Source organism: Zootermopsis nevadensis, unplaced genomic scaffold (assembly GCF_977971745.1).
Source record: "Zootermopsis nevadensis isolate Lab colony 2312 unplaced genomic scaffold, Znev_1.0 Znev_ptg000001l, whole genome shotgun sequence".
Lineage (NCBI taxonomy): Eukaryota > Metazoa > Arthropoda > Insecta > Blattodea > Termopsidae > Zootermopsis > Zootermopsis nevadensis.
The window spans coordinates 22,273,783-22,291,740 of NW_028259133.1; the positions used below are offsets into that span (position 1 = coordinate 22,273,783).

The 17,958-nt window shown below is 38.6% G+C and overlaps 1 protein-coding gene across 9 annotated transcripts in view; it reads left to right on the plus strand.

The window, feature by feature from the left end:
• Positions 1-17,785, plus strand: part of Hipk (Homeodomain interacting protein kinase) — a 30,734-nt gene extending 12,949 nt beyond the window's left edge. For 6 of the 9 annotated variants that reach the window (XM_022087259.2, XM_022087260.2, XM_022087261.2 and 3 more), the window contains 6 exons: positions 896-1,012; positions 5,273-5,518; positions 5,774-6,046; positions 6,792-6,952; positions 8,167-8,536; positions 9,483-17,785. In XM_022087259.2, coding sequence (XP_021942951.1) covers positions 896-1,012; positions 5,273-5,518; positions 5,774-6,046; positions 6,792-6,952; positions 8,167-8,536; positions 9,483-9,681 — 1,366 coding nt within the window. In that variant the 3' untranslated portion in view covers positions 9,682-17,785. The remainder of the gene's footprint in view (positions 1-895; positions 1,013-5,272; positions 5,519-5,773; positions 6,047-6,791; positions 6,953-8,166; positions 8,537-9,482) is intronic. The other 3 variants (XM_022087265.2, XM_087346439.1, XM_022087258.2) reach the window with 2 other exon arrangements.
• Positions 17,786-17,958: the final 173 nt, after the last annotated feature.

Genomic DNA, 17,958 nt, shown 5'->3' on the forward strand with positions numbered 1-17,958 from the left:
GCTGTTCCTGCCATTTGGTCACCTGGACACTGAATGTGCTAGCATCATGCTGAATCAGTTCACATACACTGACGTGCCGGTGGCCTAAAATGTATCTACGTTACATACAAATTGTTTTATGTGAATTTGTTGAGCATCTCTGAATCTTACACTGGCTTGATGTAGTTTGTAAATTTTTGATTATGTGATTCCTTTTGGAACATTTTAGGGCAACTGCAGATGCTAATGCCCTTCGTTGGTCACTGCATCACGCTCGACCCTCGACCATGACGTCTTCTAAGCGGTTTCATATCAGTGACATTGTCTCTATTGCCCAAACAATTTTTTGAGACAGTTCAGCAACAAAATGAGCACAGTAATGTTTCACTTATGTGAACATACACCGTGTGCAAAAATTATTTGTAGGATTGTGAATTGTGTGCTCTTGTTTGGAGAGCAGTGATCATCCAGATTGCCTAAAAGGCTGGGAATTTCTTGATTAGAAAAGCGACTATTGGCGTTTCAAGGACTGAGCTGTTGTGTAGTTATGAATTTGTTACTGTTTATTTGGTATGCTTTGGGGTAATGCATTTTCCTCGCACAGACACGTGCAAATCATCGCTTTTTTCTTAAAATTTCAACTGTACGTTTGTGTCTTCAATTGATTGTTTTACAGAAGATACCTTAACAAGATTTAAGAACTTCTGCAAGCGGCAGACATTTAATTTTTAGAATTTCAGGTCATCAGCCAGTTACATTCCAGTTACAGTTGTGTGTATTCATTAATTGAAAATTACGGCGTCCGGTAACAGGTTTCAGGTCGCGCACGTGGATTGATAGCTGGATGATGCTGGTGCATGCAGTATGTAAACTCCCTTAGTTTTGTTTATTCTGACTCCCTGTTCCCCCCTCGTAGCTGTAAGGATAGGAACTGCAGTGCGTGTTACACCTCAGGCTTGGGTCTTGCCTGCCACATCAGCTCCAACTGCTCCTCCGTGTTGACAGTTGCCTCGCAAGATGAAGCGTATCACAGGTACAGAAATGCGCCCGCACCAACCTTTGTGCTGCTTCCAAATGGGCAACAATGAATTGATTGCTTTTGGGTGCTATATGTTGACTCTTTTAAGTTTTGGTCGGAGTTGGGAGGCGATAAAGCATGGCCTGGGTCAGTCCTTTTTACCGTCATTGTGACAGTTAAAAAATATGTGACTATGTGACTGACATCTCTCCTTGTGAAAGTGTTGTAGGTGTGTTCAGATATTCAGCCATGTTATTCCCGGTTGATGGATCATCATAATAAGTCATGAATTTTCCCAAATTTAAAAACACTGACTTTAAAATGAATTAGCGACAGTCTGAAGAGGATGTTAACGATGAAATTAATTTTAGGTTATGCATGTATTCTGCTGATACATAACTATTATTTGTACCACATACAGTCAGGAATTAATTTTCTTTGCTTTTTGTTAGATATTTATGATTTTAAGACGTGTCAAAGTTGTAGATCTAAATTAGGTCTCTGTACAGTAAAGTTGAGTTTCACATGAAACATGAAAAGGAACAATTTGGACAAAATTTAAATTAATGTAAGACTGACAGAATGTCATGACCTTCCTGTTTGTATTCGCTTTGTGTACATATTGCGCAGTAAATTAGGTCATTGCATGTCAGAGTATATGGTCACATAGCCAGATATTTTTATGATACTCCTTGAGTGAATATACTCGTAAATGCAGTTTACAGGTATTTGGGGACCAGTTATGATTTTGGGTGTGTGTAGCTGGTATTTGAGAATTCTCCGTTTGCACAACTAACAAGCGATAAGAGTTTTTTCATTTTGCAAACAGGTTAACGTTTTTTATGGTGTTTGTTTTGTGGCATGTTTTGAAAGTAACTCTGTCGGTGCATGTTGGAATGATAAGGATTGGATACTTTGGTGGTGAAATTTGTTTTAATTTTGCTTAATCATGTGCTTATATTTTTATTGATCCTGTGTCAACATCATTCAGATTATTATTTATTACAAGTGTTCTCAGTATGCCATTACAGATCTCATTCTTGGTTTGGTTTAGACTTGTCAGATATCAAGGAAAGAGGGCAAATTCCAAACTGCATTTACAGCCAGCTCTCTTCTAACATCCCTGAACATTTCATATTAGTATTATTAATTAGCAGTCCGATGAGATAAATGGTAGCTAACTTGAAATAATACCCATAATCTTTTATTTAAAGTAAGTACACATGCAAGAATATTATAGTTTGTAAGGTATTGAAGGTGAAAGTTGATTAGAACATAAAGACTGAGGTGGAGACACAGATTTTGGTTTATCAGACAAAAAGTACTGCTTCATTCAGATCTCTTATTTCCCACAGCTAGCAGTTAGTCGTGACTTAGCGGACATGACATTTTGCATATTGCAGGATCACAAATAGAGCTTGAATCAGACCAACAACCTTTTCAGAAGTTTTTTTATATATATGCATACTACCAAAACCTTCCAGTTCTATATTTTTCAGTAAGTTACTAATTTATCGACAGAACAAAAGGATTTAACATTTTCGTAATGTGTTACGAAGCACATTTGTTCTTTTAGCATAATTTACCATGCAGTCTGCATAAGATGCAGTTTGTCTGGAATTGACGTGTGTGTTGAGATGGTGATGAGAGAAGCAATATTGCTCTTTTGTTTTCGTTTGTCAGACTGGATAGTATGCCGTGGGTTATGTTGGTCTGTGTTACGAGAAGAATGTTGCAAGAACTAATTACCAGGTCAGAGAAGACTGAATTAAATGGAATAATTCATTTGTGTAATATTAATGTGTAGAAGCCCTGGTGCAAGCGAGCACTGGGGCTGGTTTGCCCCCGAATACAGCCTTCATTCCATTTTTTTTGTTTTGTTTTGCTTCTAGCAACAATATGTGATTCAATTTTTTATTGTTGCTGTTCATATCACTACAGTTGAAACCTTGCGTAGTGATGGTGAATGTTTTAATCCATTTTATTTATGACGTAGGTTCTTGCCGTTGTCGGGAATATGGTTGTTTTTGTATTCTGTGTTGCTGTCACTGATGGAAAATGTTTTATGAGCATGTCGTTATTTAACTGATTTTAACCACAAAATGCAGATTTGTATGTGTGACTGGTTTACAACTTTGTGCTATTTTTTGAAAAATTGTGGCCCCCAAATGTTTCATGAAGGACGCAGTTCTCGGTGTAAGACAGTTTTGCGTGTGCCTCTCTGAGAGCGGGACAAGATGAGCATGGTGCATGTGCACAGCTGTTGTGGGTGGTTCTTTGTTCCATCCTCTCACAGGGTTGCTGAGACATTTTCTGTTTATTGCTTCAGATTTCAAAGTAAAATTCACAATCCTAAATATCCAGAATCTGTATCAGAAGGGAGACACTTGCACATGGATTTTTGGATCTGAAAAATCTTGATGTACTTTAACTCTGGGTTTAGTTCTCTATTTTGAAAATATTTCCCTGCGGAATTGAAATGAAAAATATATGTTAAATATGTGATGTTTCTGAGACGTTATACTTTATTGTATGACTTGAACGTTTCATGTCCAGAGTTGATGGTAACTGCTTTTAATTACTCAGTGGTTTTAACTGCCAGGCACACTGATAGTGCACAGCATCTTCGTTCTTTCTGTTGCCTGTGTTTTGTTTTCTCTTGTTCATTCTCAGAGCAAAGGGAGGGTGCATTGTGTATTTAGGTTTCTGGTTTCTATCAGGCCTGTCCAAACCACCTTCCTTCTTCCTTGGCTCTACAACCCAGTGTGGGTCTTTGCTGCCTCCTTAAGGAGGTTTCCTAGTCTTTGAAGTGTGCATTTGTGAGTAGTGAGTGACCAGCCCACTGCCTCTGCACAATTTCTACTCAATCCTAATTTTTGTCTGCTAGAACCATCTAGCAGAGAATCAGGAGAGACTTGGGTGAGAAATGGCTGTTGAATTTTTGCTTGCGAAATATCTCGTTCATGCTCATAAGGTTCTTTTACATGCTGTGAGTCTATGACATGGCACTGCTGGCTTTATTTTCCCTCCGAAGGAAGTTGTGCTATGATTTTTATCACCTTTAAAAATCCATCGACCTTGGCCGGTTCTGAACCCGTGAACCTTGGATCCAGTGGCGAGCATGCTAACTGTTAGTCCATGGAGGGTGACACCTTTCCAAACTGCCCACAATAATTTATATTATTTTCAGTTGAAAATTTTCACAAGACATATTACTCACAATGCTGTCCTGCTATATGTCATGGGAGGAGAGAAGGTATAGCTCCTACTCCTCCTCCTCAACTTCTGTGCTAGATAGGGATGAGTGGTCAGCGTCACGCCTGGGCCGCACTTTACCCTCAGGAAAGGACCCTGGTACCCATTGGATGGGAGGCCGGGTGGGCCGCAGAGCCAGTCTGGATGCAGAGGCTAGAGGAAAAATCTTCTGCCCCTGCTGGGGATTGAACCCTGGACTTCGAGTCCATAGTCAAGTTACTGTACTGACTGAGCTACCCTGGCTCCTGTGCCATTTTAAATTCATGAATGTGTGAACAAAGATTGAACATCAGATTTTGCTTTAAGCTTGGTTAAAGTTCTGTTGAGTCATGCGGGTGTGTAATGGTACAGTCCTAAAAGAAACATTGTATTACTTAGGCTCTGGTAAAGGAACTTCATGCAAGACAGACTAGCAAAATGAGTTTCTTTCTGAGGCTGTGCTGAAGTTTTGAAAGCTAAATGTGGAACTGGAGATGAAACCTAGTGCATGCAAATAGATGCTCAAACAAAAGTTTGAGAATCGAATCCACACTCTTTCAGAAAAGGCTTTTTCTGAGCCAGAAAGTGAGAGAGACAGTTTTAAGTTTTGATTGTTGTCTTCTGGTTGTGTGCAAGTGTTCTGGAGAAACGTGCACTGCTCACCCTGTGAAGTTTGTTTGCATCGTGGAAATGATGTAGGAGTACAAGTGAACAGCACATATGAAGGAATCTGCATTCTGACGTGTAAAAAGTTGTTGTGTTGTTTATTAAATGTCGTTCATAGTTCCAGTCAGATTAATGTTCTACAAAAGCTAAGTTTTACAAACTAACTGACTAGTAGTTATATTCACTTACACCATTTTGCATTTTGTGTATTACATGGATTCTTATGTTGCTGTTGTTTTTAAATGTAAGAATAAATGTGTGTATGTGTCATTTCTGATTAATAATGTTTTGTTTTGTAAAACATAGTAAGACTACAAAAATCTTAATTTTTTAAAATATATTTCAATCCAGCAAGTTACTTTTGCTGTACTGTAGTGCTCAGTCAACACCGTCCAGGGGGGTGCCTGCAAGACAGAGGAAGAACGTCATATCGTGTGTGACAGTTGCGGACAGCGATGGAGAGGACCATAGGAGTCCGGCTAAACCTCAACAGTTGTATCACCACCAACAGCAGCAGCAGCAGCAGCAGCCACCCCAGCAGCAACAGCTACCACAAGTATCTGCGTCTGTTCATACACCAGCACACATCGTCAGGGAGATAAAGCATGAGCCACAACACAGGTATGTAACAGTAGTCATTTGTTTCCACCGTGTGATCTCATAGTGCACGTCACTAAAGTGACTGGCTACGGAGTCCCAGCAGTGGTACTAGGACTTTTTCTTGTCTTGCCCGGAGTGCATAGTGGATGCTGACACATGTCCTTGTGTGCCTTCATGGCATATTTCTTAAGTATGTGTAACTTTACCTTTACCATGAAGGAGTGTTGTTGTTATTATGATGTGCACTATAATTTGTTCTGTTTATTCCATGTATAGCTATTCAAGTGGGGCGTCACAGTCGCAGAAGAAGCGCTTGCTCGCTAAAGCCCAGTCTGAATGCATGCTTGGCGTGGCAACGAAGCGGGAACCAGGGCTTACTGACTACCACCATAATGACTATGTGCACCACTCAGCTTGCAGCAAGGAGCCAGCATTAGTTGCTAGCAGTTCAGCCAATGCTGTGGCAGCAGGGTACCATTATGTAACCACTTCTTCAGCAGGTGGTCACGTCACTGCCACTGGCCAGGAGCAGCACATTGTATATACTGGGTAAGGTTTGTCTTGTCGCTGCCCTAAACATTTTGATGTTGGGGGAACATTTAATATACAATTTTTCATTCCCAAGTGTCTTATCACAATTTATGTTCTTATATAGAACATCCTGCATTAGAAAGTATCCATCCATCCATCCATCCAATGGCGCTGCAGCCCATATCGGGCCTTGGCCTCCTGCCATGTGGGAGGTTTCTTGGTCCTTTAAGTGTGCATTTGTGAGTAGTGGGTGACCAGCCCACGGACTCTGCACAATTTCTACTCAGTCTTGATTTAATTGGCAGAGCCATCTAGCAGTCAATCAGGAAACGATTTGGGTGAGAAATGGCCGCTGAATTTTGCTTACGAAACATCTCATGTCATGCTCTTAAGGTTCTTTTACATGCCGTAAATCTACGACATGGGACCGCCGGTCTTACTTCCCCTCCGAAGGAAGTTGTGCTACTGATTTTTATCACCCTTAAGAATCAATCGACCTCGGCCGGGATTGAACCCGCGAACCTTGGGTCCAGTGGCGAGCACGCTAACCACTAGTCCAATGAAGGCGACAGAAAGAAAGTATTTTAATAGTAATCAGGGGTTACGCTTTTTATGAAGGATGTAATTTTATGTATTTTGTAATAAGTCTTTTTCATTTGTTGGTAAAAAATTAATGCTTGAGTTTGGATGTGTGTTGGACCGGCTGTTTAATTTTTTGAGTATCCTGTAAAATTAAGTCTGAACAGTTGATTTTGTTGATCAGTTGTAGCGGAGACAAGCGTGGATCATGGGCTCCCCCTGCGGCACACACAGGACGAGAAATGCTTGCTCCTCCATCGGCTCATAATAAACGAGAGTCTGTGGCTCGTGACCACTTGATGGTACCTGTCGGCTCTCATCGAGAGTATCACATCCCTCAGCAAGGTGGGTTTGCTAGCTTGTACAAGGGCATTTAGTCATTACTTGAACTTTGTTTTTAGGTCATGATTTGTTGGCACAGTACAGAATGTTATGTGATCGGGTGCACTTTGTAAGTGAAAGGTTGTGAAATTGGGAACCAGTAACTGTCATCTACATGTGCTTTTTTTCTGTTGCATTTGTTACACATTTCAAAAAACTGATGAAAGTTCGTGTTTCCTATAAGCTATTGTTTTTGACAGAAGTACCTGCTGATGTCACTGACCATGATGTGGCGTGAAAAACATCTTTGGAATTTTATTGTAATCCAGTCTTGTTCTTCCCATTAATTATAAGCGTAGTACATTTTTCAGAGTCTGTCTGATTGCTTTGTTTCTTTTGATGTGTCACTGAAGTGCCAGGCTTGTCGTTCTGCTTCAGAATGATTCCCACTTAATGGTTTGTGGAAATATAAGTGTGACTGTTGTATTTGTGGACTAATAAATAGCCTTTGCTATTGTCCATGATGAAATTAAGAGTAGAATACTTTCAGGAAGTGCTTGTTTTTATTTAACTCCAAAACTGTTGACATCTCATTTGCTGTACAAAACACTTAAGATCAGGATATATAAAAAATAATTTTGCCTGTTGTATTGTATGGTTGTCAAACCTGTTTTCTTACCTTGAACGAAGAACATAGGTTACAAGTGTTGGAAATGATGCTCAGGAAGGTATTTGAACCTGGGAAGAATGAAGTAAGTGGGGGAGTTTGGAATATTGCGTAACAAGGAGCTACGTGAATTGTACAGGTCACCTAGCATAGTGAGGGTAGTGAAATCTAGGAGGCTCGAATGGGGGGTGGGGCCAGGGGTGCATAGAGAATTTTGGTTTAGAATCCGGGAAAATGACCTCTGGGCAAACCAAGGAGGAGATGGGAAGATAATATGAAGATGGATCTTTGGGAGATGTGCTGTGAGGATGGTAAATAGATGGATTTGGCTCAGGATTGGATGGTCATCAGATCATATGCATTAGGTCAGAAAATAGCTTTCGAATGTTACTGTGTATAATATGAAAGCTGAGATCACAGAATCCACATGCTTGCTGTTGTGTGGGATGTATGCTGATAATTTGGAATTTGCTGTTTCTGTGCATAGTCCGCACTGAGTTGTTTCATTGAGAATTTAGTTGCTCTGCAGTTCAGAACAAGAAACAGCCAATACTGTACGATTCCTTCACAGCAACAAGTGTGCACAAGGAATACATCCAGCCTCCCGCAGCGCACACGACGCGTGAGGCAGTGGCAGTGTCGACACGGGAACATCATTTGCTGGCGGCAGCAGCACAGGCCAAGACATGGAGCACAGCAGCTGCATCAGCTTCCCACCCTGTCCTGCATCAGGGATATCGGCATAGCAGCGCACACTTGTCTCCTCAGCCTCTTGCACATGCGGCTGCTGCCAGTCGCCTCTCCCCTCAGCATCCCCTAGCAGCGGCCGGACAACCCCTGTATCATCAACCGGAACTTTACCGCCGACCTGCTGTGTACGTGACCACCACACAGCCTGCCTACTTGCCAGCCAGCCACCAGGTTGCTCCTTTTACTGCGGGGTGAGTAAATAGTGTGTCTGATGCAAACTGGTTTTGAGAAATTTGAGCTTCTGACCTGATTTTTAAGCAAATAGTGTGTAATCTTGTTTAACATGTCATCGGCTTATAATTATGTTGTCCTGATTCTTGAGTAACGGGAGATGGACACAAATATACGTTTAAAAATGCATTCTTTGTGATTATGCATTTTTTATTGTCCTGCAGGTAATTTATTTCTATTTTCTCACGCAGTTGGTGGCCTTGGTAGTTCAGGTGAATTAGGTATTGGTGTATGTGGCCAGGGTCAGACGTCAACTATTCAGGTTATTCTTGAACCTGAAGTTAGTGATTATTTACACTTAAAACAAAATTAATGTTTTAATCCAGTTCAGGTTTTAACAGTGATCCTATGACATTCTTGTAGACCTGTTCACTTTGCATGGAACTGTAAATTATTTCTCCCTGGTTTCTTGCAGTACTGAAAAATGTTTCAAGTTGTAGTTGGTTTTTTATTATTGTGTTTCATGTCATATGCAAATTTTTTGTGCGATACATTTTTCAGAAAATTGGCTTGAAGTTCCATTTGCACTTGCGGAATTGGATTTAACCGCTGTGAGCCAGCATTCACTGTCAGTCCCCAGTACCAGACCAGTCTGTAGTTTGAGGGGTGAAATGTACAGAGAGAGTGCAAAGAATTTATAAAATTTGTTCGTTTTAAATGAGACCTTTTAGAAAACATTTTGTTTGAAGGGGTTTCCCACTGTCTGTGCATTGTCTTTAATGCTCTACTAAATTGTCTTTGATTCAATATGAATCTTCAAGCTGTGATGATTAAATCCATTTGATACGCGTATTAATGGAAGGTGGATATTTTGCTAATCTATTCAAGTTTGTAACATGATAGTTTTGCTATGATAAATGTTTGAGATCTGCACTGCTCTAGCAGGTTTCGTTGCGTGTGTTTCAGTAGGGCGTTGCCCCCTCCAGCGCATCATGCCAGTGCAAGACCAGTACTGGCAACACACCCCTCCCACCCTCTCCCTGCACACATGCAACCAGCAGCTGTGTTCCCAGCACATCCCCAAGTGGCAGCATCATACGGATTTGCTCCACTCAGCCCAGCCAAGTCACATCAATACCAGCCTAGTCTGTGGTTCACGGAATGAGAAGGTAACATCGCTCAAATAGTTTGCCTGCTTAGTCATGATCCTGCAAAGAAAATAGATGTATTTGTGAGGCTGCTGCCGTCACATTACCGTGGATTGGCAGTGGCAGTCAATTTCTTCATGACTGTCAGAAGTTCAGTTCCTGGTCAAGAGAGGAGCAGAAGATGCACGTTTCCTTTGCGCGTTCCTCTTCCGTATGTATGATGTTTGTGTAATTGAGATATAAGAGAGAAGGAATATGCTATGAGATTGCCCAGACGACAATTTTTGGCCAAGTACGACACTTTTGAGAGGAGAACAATGTTTTGGATGACAAGTTGATTCTGTAATGCGTGAACCTACTCTTTTTTTTTCTTTTCTTTGACAAGAACTCAGTTAATAAAGAGAAATGAGAAGAAAATATAAAATAATCAAATTTAATTGGATACGTCCATTATTTGAGTCGCTCACTTACTAAGTGTTGTATTTCCATCATTCATTGTTTCTTCTGGAATATGCTTGTAAGTGTGTGTATGCATGTATGTGTGTTAAGTCTGGATTTTTGTTCTCCGTTCGTGTATTATATTTATCGTTTGTTGATGTTGAATTAAATGTACTTGGCGTACATTACACAATTTTGCATTTTTAAAACTGTCTGTATCAGATTGAAAGTAATTTTTGTGTCAAGTATCCATCAGGGTGATTAAGCTGGTTACGATTTGGTTCTTTGTATTTTGTTGCGTTGTGTGACTATTTATCAATCATTCCTGCCTGCAAGTTACCACTGTGAATTAAATATTGGTAACGAGAAATGTCCATTCAATTCAACACTGAAAACTGTACATATGTGTGAGACAACTGTCAGGAAGTTTAATGAAATTCTTTTGTGGTGAACAACTTGTACATAGTAGCAATGAGATGCTATTTGCCTTGTTTTAAAGTGTGATGCTCGTTAGATATTTATATTTTATCCATTGTGACAAGTGCATTTTAAGGAGAGCTCCACGGTAAATACCGACCAAATGGGAAGTGAAGTTCTCGAGGAGAGTTTTAGGAAGATAAACTTTTACATGTGATGTAGTAGAAGCATTTTTATGAAAAATCCCAAGTCAATGTGCCTATTTAAATATCATCGTGTTATTTTAATTTGAGGTTTGTAAATAATGTTTCCTGCCCATTTTCATGTACCAAGCTACCATTATTATATCATAAGGAAATGAAATAACTTTTAACTTGATGTAATCATTCATTTGTTAGATTCATCATCTTAACCACTCCATTACTTTAACTGCTTTTACCAATCTGCACTGCCTTATATCAGCTGCTGGGGTCACCTGATACGCCTGTAGGCTTTAGCCTTGACTGGCAACACAAACCCAAAATTATTTGAATAAATTAATAAAAGCAGATTATACAACTTGTCTGGTAAGAGTACAAAGTAATATTCAAGTGCATTTGTTATTTCAAGTGTGACAATGTATACCTAGATACCAAATGTAAGACTGAATAATTTCATCCTTTGGCAAAACCCCCCCCCCCCCCCCCCCCCCAAACTAGCAGAATTTTTTGATTACAGTTGAGGCTGTCTCCACAGAATAGTTGAGCGGGTTATTCAGTCTTCTGACTTAGTCAACTTATGCTGGGTTATTTTTGGTCAGTGCCTTGACTCTTCCATCTTAAATGACCCAATGCGTTTGATTCTCCCATCTTACTGATATTACTAAGCAAATTAATGCAAATTCTTGTGATCTGTTCTGAGTGTAGGCATTTTATTACTCCAAACAATTTACACGCTTTAAAGTCACAAAATGTAGAATATTTACATCTTCTGTTCATGTAAATGATCTACAAAATCTGTTGGCTCTTCTGTGTGACTCCTCCCACTGGTATTGAGAGCTTATTAGAAGTTGTTTGAGCAAAGTGTATTCTGTATGCAATGACTTGGTCAACTGAAATGATCGTGTGACTTCATTTTTATTTTCTGGAGCACATTGCAAAGTAATAACAGAATGCTGTATAATAAGTATTAGCCCTCACAGTTGATAGTAAGGCTGCCATCCTTAGTATTGACTTGCATAAATGGCGAGGATCAATTAATTTCTAATGTCCTCGATACAGGCTTAATAACGGTAATAAAAGATTGGACCTGCTGTTTGTTAATGGTAGGCATTGATCAGCACGTGCTCTGCCACATGTTTTAAATGAAATGTTTCATGTGTATATAGGTTGCAGAATTTAATAACTCAATAAATATGTTCCTAATAGAAGGTTAAGACAGAAGTGCATCAGTTTTGCAGTCCTTTTTATCTTATTTTTTTTATTTGTATTAACTTGTATGCTTGGTGCTCATAGACATTGTGCAAATATTGAGTTTAGAATTAAATTTAAGATAGGCACAAGCATTAAGTGATTGGTATTAATCAGCAGATTTTTTTTTAGATAAAATTTAATTAATTTTGATATTTTATAATAAAGGGGAATCATTTCACATATTTCTGTAAGACCAGGTGCTTGAAGGGAAAATGTGCTGTTGTCTTTTAGTACAATTATATCAGTAACTGGCCCAAACTGTAATTTTTCTTTGGTGACTTAAAATTCATGCTGCTGCATCACTCATTTACAGCAGTTGATGTGTCATATCATTAAAATCAGCAACTTCTAAAGTACTGGCAGTGGTGATGAGCACTTTTCTTAAAATATTATGCAGCGATTCCCATTGCCTCTCACTATTAGTTTTCAGGATTTTTGAACCTGGCTAAATTCCATCCTCCTTGCTAGAGATCATGTGTTATTGTATCCGTTAGTCATCGGTTCAGTGTAAAAGTCTGCCACCAGTTTACAGTAACAAACCATATATTAATTAATACATGTCTGTAATGTTTTACGATGCTGTTAATGGGTAAATTGGGGGTAGTTGTGATATATAAATCTGTGAAAGCGCAGAGCTGTGTAGATAGTATAACTAATCTTCTTATGGGTCTGTTGAGCACACCTAATCATCATTGTGGATTATTCCAAGTATTCTGTGTGTTTTAAAAGTGTGTTGCCCTACGGTTAGCAATCCTAGGACACTCAGTGATAACATTAATGTTGTAGTGAATCGAATTTAATCTTGGAAAATTAACCATATTTTTGGAGTTAAAACAGAGATATTGATGACGAAATGTTTGGGGAGGGGGGATAAACTTACCTCAACCTGTAGTATAGTAGTTTTTTTGCTGGTGTGTTTTAATCATTCGAGGTGGATCCAACAGGTTCTGACTGTTGTTTAATTGTTTTACAGTATCACAGTAGCCTTGTAATTTTTTATGTTTGAATTAAAAATTTGTTAATGTAACTCCCCCTTTTGTCTTAGATTTTAAATTGTAGTAACGTACTGATGGTTGTTTAATTCGTTTTCAGTTGTATAAAAGAATTTGTATTGAGAGTGGATAGATTTTTGCCACCTTTTCATGTAATTGATTTGTGAATGTATCAGTTTTATTTTTTCTAGTGTCAGGAAATAGTGTAATAGATTTCCTGTGTATGGGAAAGCCTTAAATGTATTACAAGTTCAGAAATATTGCGCACTATTTTTTTTAAGTAGTTGCAGGGATTGTAGAAACACATTATTGTATTATAAGTGCACAGTTTAGTTGTAACTGTAATTAATCTGTGTAACATGAATTGCCTTATTAATATGCAGTGTAATGTATTTGTGGGTTTTTGGGTCTCCAGCACTGAAATTACTGTGAAGTGTACGCGTGATTCTCGTTTATTATCAGTGTTTATAGATCGGTGATCGAAGACGTATGTACGATGCTCTCCACTGGATTCTTTATGTTCTAGAACAGATTTTGTAGTTTGTACCAAAGACACAAAATAATGTTCCTTCCTGCTGACAGTTTAGTTTAGCTCTGTGGTGGACTGCGTAAGACTCGGCATTGGTAATGTCTTATACTCTGGATCACAGTTCCATATATATATATATATATATATATTTTTTTCTCTCTCTCTCTCTTTCTTATTTTCCACCCAAAGTTTCTGGTTGTTTGGTCCTTGAATTACTTACTGCAGAGTATTCTGATTAAAGTATTTTTTCGTGTGTACAACTCACAATGAACGTGGCCTGAAACGCAATGCTGAGTGTTGAAATTTGCAATTGATACTGTGTGTAACTATTCCCTGAGTTCATTCATTAATCTCATATATTTATTCCATGCATGTGAACTATATCAGTTATTATAGCTGTATTTTTCTTCTCGATGTTCTTATCGTCTGAACGATGGGTGTTGTATTAACAAACAATCGAATTTCCGCAGTCCAAAGGTGTTCTCCGTTTTATATGATAGTGTTACATGTGGTTTTACTGTGTTCTTTATTAGAACAGGCTTGTTTCATCTGCTTTGAACAAGAATAATAGCATGACAAGTAACGTAACAGGCTATAAGCATATGCTCATGATTTATATATGAATAATTTATAATTTGAAGTAAGAACACGCCCGTCAGTTTGTGTATTTATAGGTAAGAGATTTGCGAGTGTTGCGTCCAGTAATATGTGTAACGTTAGCTTCGTGGCCACACCCTTCACTTGTACATAATAGATGGCGCAGATTGAGAGCTGGTAAGGCTTGTTCTTTCTTCAAACTAAACGTAACATTTTATCCGCAGAGAGGACCTCTACATATGAGCATGTTCTTTATGCTTTACAGTTGGTAACACCTTTAGGTCAGTAATGTTGGTGTACATAGTCTAGTTGTGTTTGCAGTACCTCATAACTTTGTGAATTAAGATTTTCTTAAGTATGGGGTGTTGATGGGCCTCGTCCCACAGAAATTGAGAGCGTAAGTCCTTATGTGGTGTCTGAATACCTGGTTTTTATGTTAATTTCTTTATATATATAATGGGTATTTACTTGTATCAGGTAACAAACTAGTGTTGTTATGGGACTTGATTATTCTTTAAATATTTACTGCCTAGGGTTGAGTATTATTTTTATTTTTAAAATATTATTGTGGTATAATATGAAACATATTTTTCAGTTACCAGCATGATAAGTGTTCTCTGTGGTTTGCAAGCTCTTGAATTTGTATTGTAATTTGTCAGTTGATCCGCATCTTTGCAACCCACTTGAACCAGGGGTGTCTGCCCATAAAGTCTGTCTGGCTCCAGCTGACATTTGTATTGTTTCGTCTTATTCTTTTTCATGATTTATCTTGTTGCAGAACTGTCCCTACACCATTTTTGTCTTTCGTACTTTGAAGCGGGCGTTTTCATTGCAGAATTTGCAAATTAAAATTAGTATTGTCAGCTAAATTTTCCTCTGTGTCTGGAACAGTTCTACTGATGCCATCTAGTTGCGGATAAAGTCGGCCTAAAATTAATGAGGGCGATGTTGAATGTGCATTCTGCATGTTTGGACACCCCTGGAGTATAAATTTTACTGGTGTTTGGATGTTATTTAAATGAGCCCTCATACTTCATTGTTGCAGTTCAAACAAAACACGTAACGCTAACCTGTGAAGTCAAATTAAGAAACTGTTTGATATATAAAATGTGTATGTATATATTGGAGTGAATGTGTGGTTTGTATCTTAAAATTTATTACAGCTGAGTAGTGAAATTGTTTGGTTCGTCGTCATTTCTGTTGCATTTGTAGTTTGTGTCTTGGCATCACCTTCTATGTCCGCGTCTTGAACGGAACATCGGGTTGAAGTTGACAAACTGCTGATGCATATCTGAGTTAAATAAGACGTAGATTTTGGCTCTTGTGATCGAAGCTGTAATTTGAGTGAATGGCCACAAATTTATACATAGATAAATGGTATGCAAGGAATGTTTTCTGTGCCAATTTTAAGGTGTAAGTATCTAGTTTTCTACCGACAATGTAACAATATTTAGCGGACAATCTTTGAATTTGTCACCGCAAATTTTCTCAGAACTTAAGAAAGAGAACTTTGAAAATTTTGTGAAATAAAAAATCACGTATTAATATTCAAATCTGTAATCTAAATGTTTGTGTAATGAGAAACATATCAATTTTAATGAACTGAAATGTGCATTTGAGGCAGTCGCTGTTTGTGGGCGAACATAATGTTCGTTGCTCTGACCTAAAGCATAAATATTGCATCCAACATTGTTTATTGTGTTTGATGGAATACTTATTAGCTTTTTGTGGAGGTAACTGCTCCCATTTGTCTCTAAGTGGATTTGCTGTTTGATTAAGGTGCTTTGTTGCTCTTTGTGGACATTGGATGTTAACCTTGGTGAATCTCTTAATCTGCTTTACCTTTTTTTATATCGTAAACACAGATATATTTTGCACCAAATTAACTTTCTTCTTCTGAGGATGCGAATATGGCTTAAAGAAGATAATTTAGGTTTCGTGTTTTATGAATAATCAGATCTGATTGTTTAGAATTAATGGGGTGACACCATTGTGCACAATTTTCAGGCTGGCCGCAGAGCTTAATGTGAAATGCCGGTACATAAAATTATGTAAGTTCGTATGTCGGACGTGAAGGCGAGTTACGTGACAGTGGACATTGCTAAATACATATGATTTTACCACGCATTGTGTTGCATAGCTCACCCCAAGTTTATATACAGATAACTTTTGGTTTAAGCGCGGGACCTCGTTTTTGTCTGAACTGTACGCGTGAGATTTCAGGTTCCTCAGCAGTGAGGATGAACATGACTGTCTCTGGGGTTGTTGTACCACGTAGTCTGGTTGACTACGTGGTGCTACAGCAGAAGATGGCCGTCTTTATACTCACCACCGCGAAAACCTCAAGTTCTACGTGTGTTTACAAGACCGATTTTTAACACAAATATTGATACTGCGTAGTTCGAGCTACTGACTGCATTGTTAAACAGACACTTCCAGTGTAGAACCATCGGCACTAGCTGATCCTTCATTGTTTCTGATAACGCACTGCTGACTAATGGCAGTGTATGCAAACATGTTCTGTTTGAGGAACTCTCGGTTATTTTTGGACATTGAACATTGAACATTGAACACTGGTGTGCTAAAAATCTGACAAAATCAAAAACAGTTGTTTATCTGATTATATGCACAAATGTTCAGATCAGTGCTCCCCCCCCCCCCCCCCCAGTTTAAAAAAGTAGTGAACAGCTTCAGACATAAAGAATATGCACAACATAGTCAACTGTGTAAAATATTTTGTAGCAACAACTTTTAAGATGGTGTGTATTTGCGCTAATAACGTGAAAATCTAGTGCCGTAATGTTGGTGCTGCCATGTTTTTAGTCCATTTGTGCATGCAGTAGTGTTAAGGTGGCTGTGCTGTAAGTGTCCATGTCCTGTGGTTAAGATTGGTTATGCAGTTCAGACGCGGTACATTTGCGACATGCCCTTTTAACTATCTTTTCCCCTGTCACTCATATTATCTGTATCTGCAGCGTTTCAAGTGTTGTAAGCAACTGGACCAAGGTTCAACAGCAAAGCATAATTTAAAACAAATACGTATGGCCAACTTGAGTTCTGATTTTCATATGGCTGCAAAATGATCGTATAATTCGGCTTCTCTCCAGTGTGCCTGTCCGCTCCTATTCTTTAATATGCGTATATACAGAAGAACCTTTGTGAAATATGTAGCACCAGTCGGATTGAACACAGTACATGCTTGCAGCATTGGACGGGGCATCTCGTCGTCGTGCTGCAGGCTTGTGCTGACAGTGGTTTTTCCTCATATTTAAGATCCGTCTTATTCAAAATTAGTATTTGCAAAAAGTATATAATTACCCCTTTGCCTTTGACACATAGTGTGCTTCTAAAGTGTACAGTGATTAGTTGGGCCAGTCTGCTTTTACTCAAATATTTTGTAATTTTGGGTCTTGATGGTGATAATACCTTTAAAAATGTATCATTATAGGAAAATGTGTATTTAAGAAGCTTGCATATGTTTTACAGGTATTTTATGGTATCTAGGTCCTGTTGTTACATAATATTAATTGAATGTTGCCTTTTTGTCATAAAATGGTAATGGTCATATGTAAAGGAAATTTAAAATGAATCGGTGTTATACAATTTTTTTAAGAGGGTGAAAGAATGCTTTCTGTCTGCTAGTCAGTAGAAGGGAAAAGGTTGTACATTTGGCATAATTAAATTTAATTAGCTGAAATTTGAGTTGTGATTTTGTTCATGGAATAGGGACCCATTTGAAATGTAAATATAGTGAATTGTTCTTGCAAGGTATAAATAATGAATTGATATTTTCTATTGACGGCCGTCTTCTGGGTTGTTGCGCCATGTGGTCTGGTTAACCTCTACCAGACTACATGGCGCAACAACCCA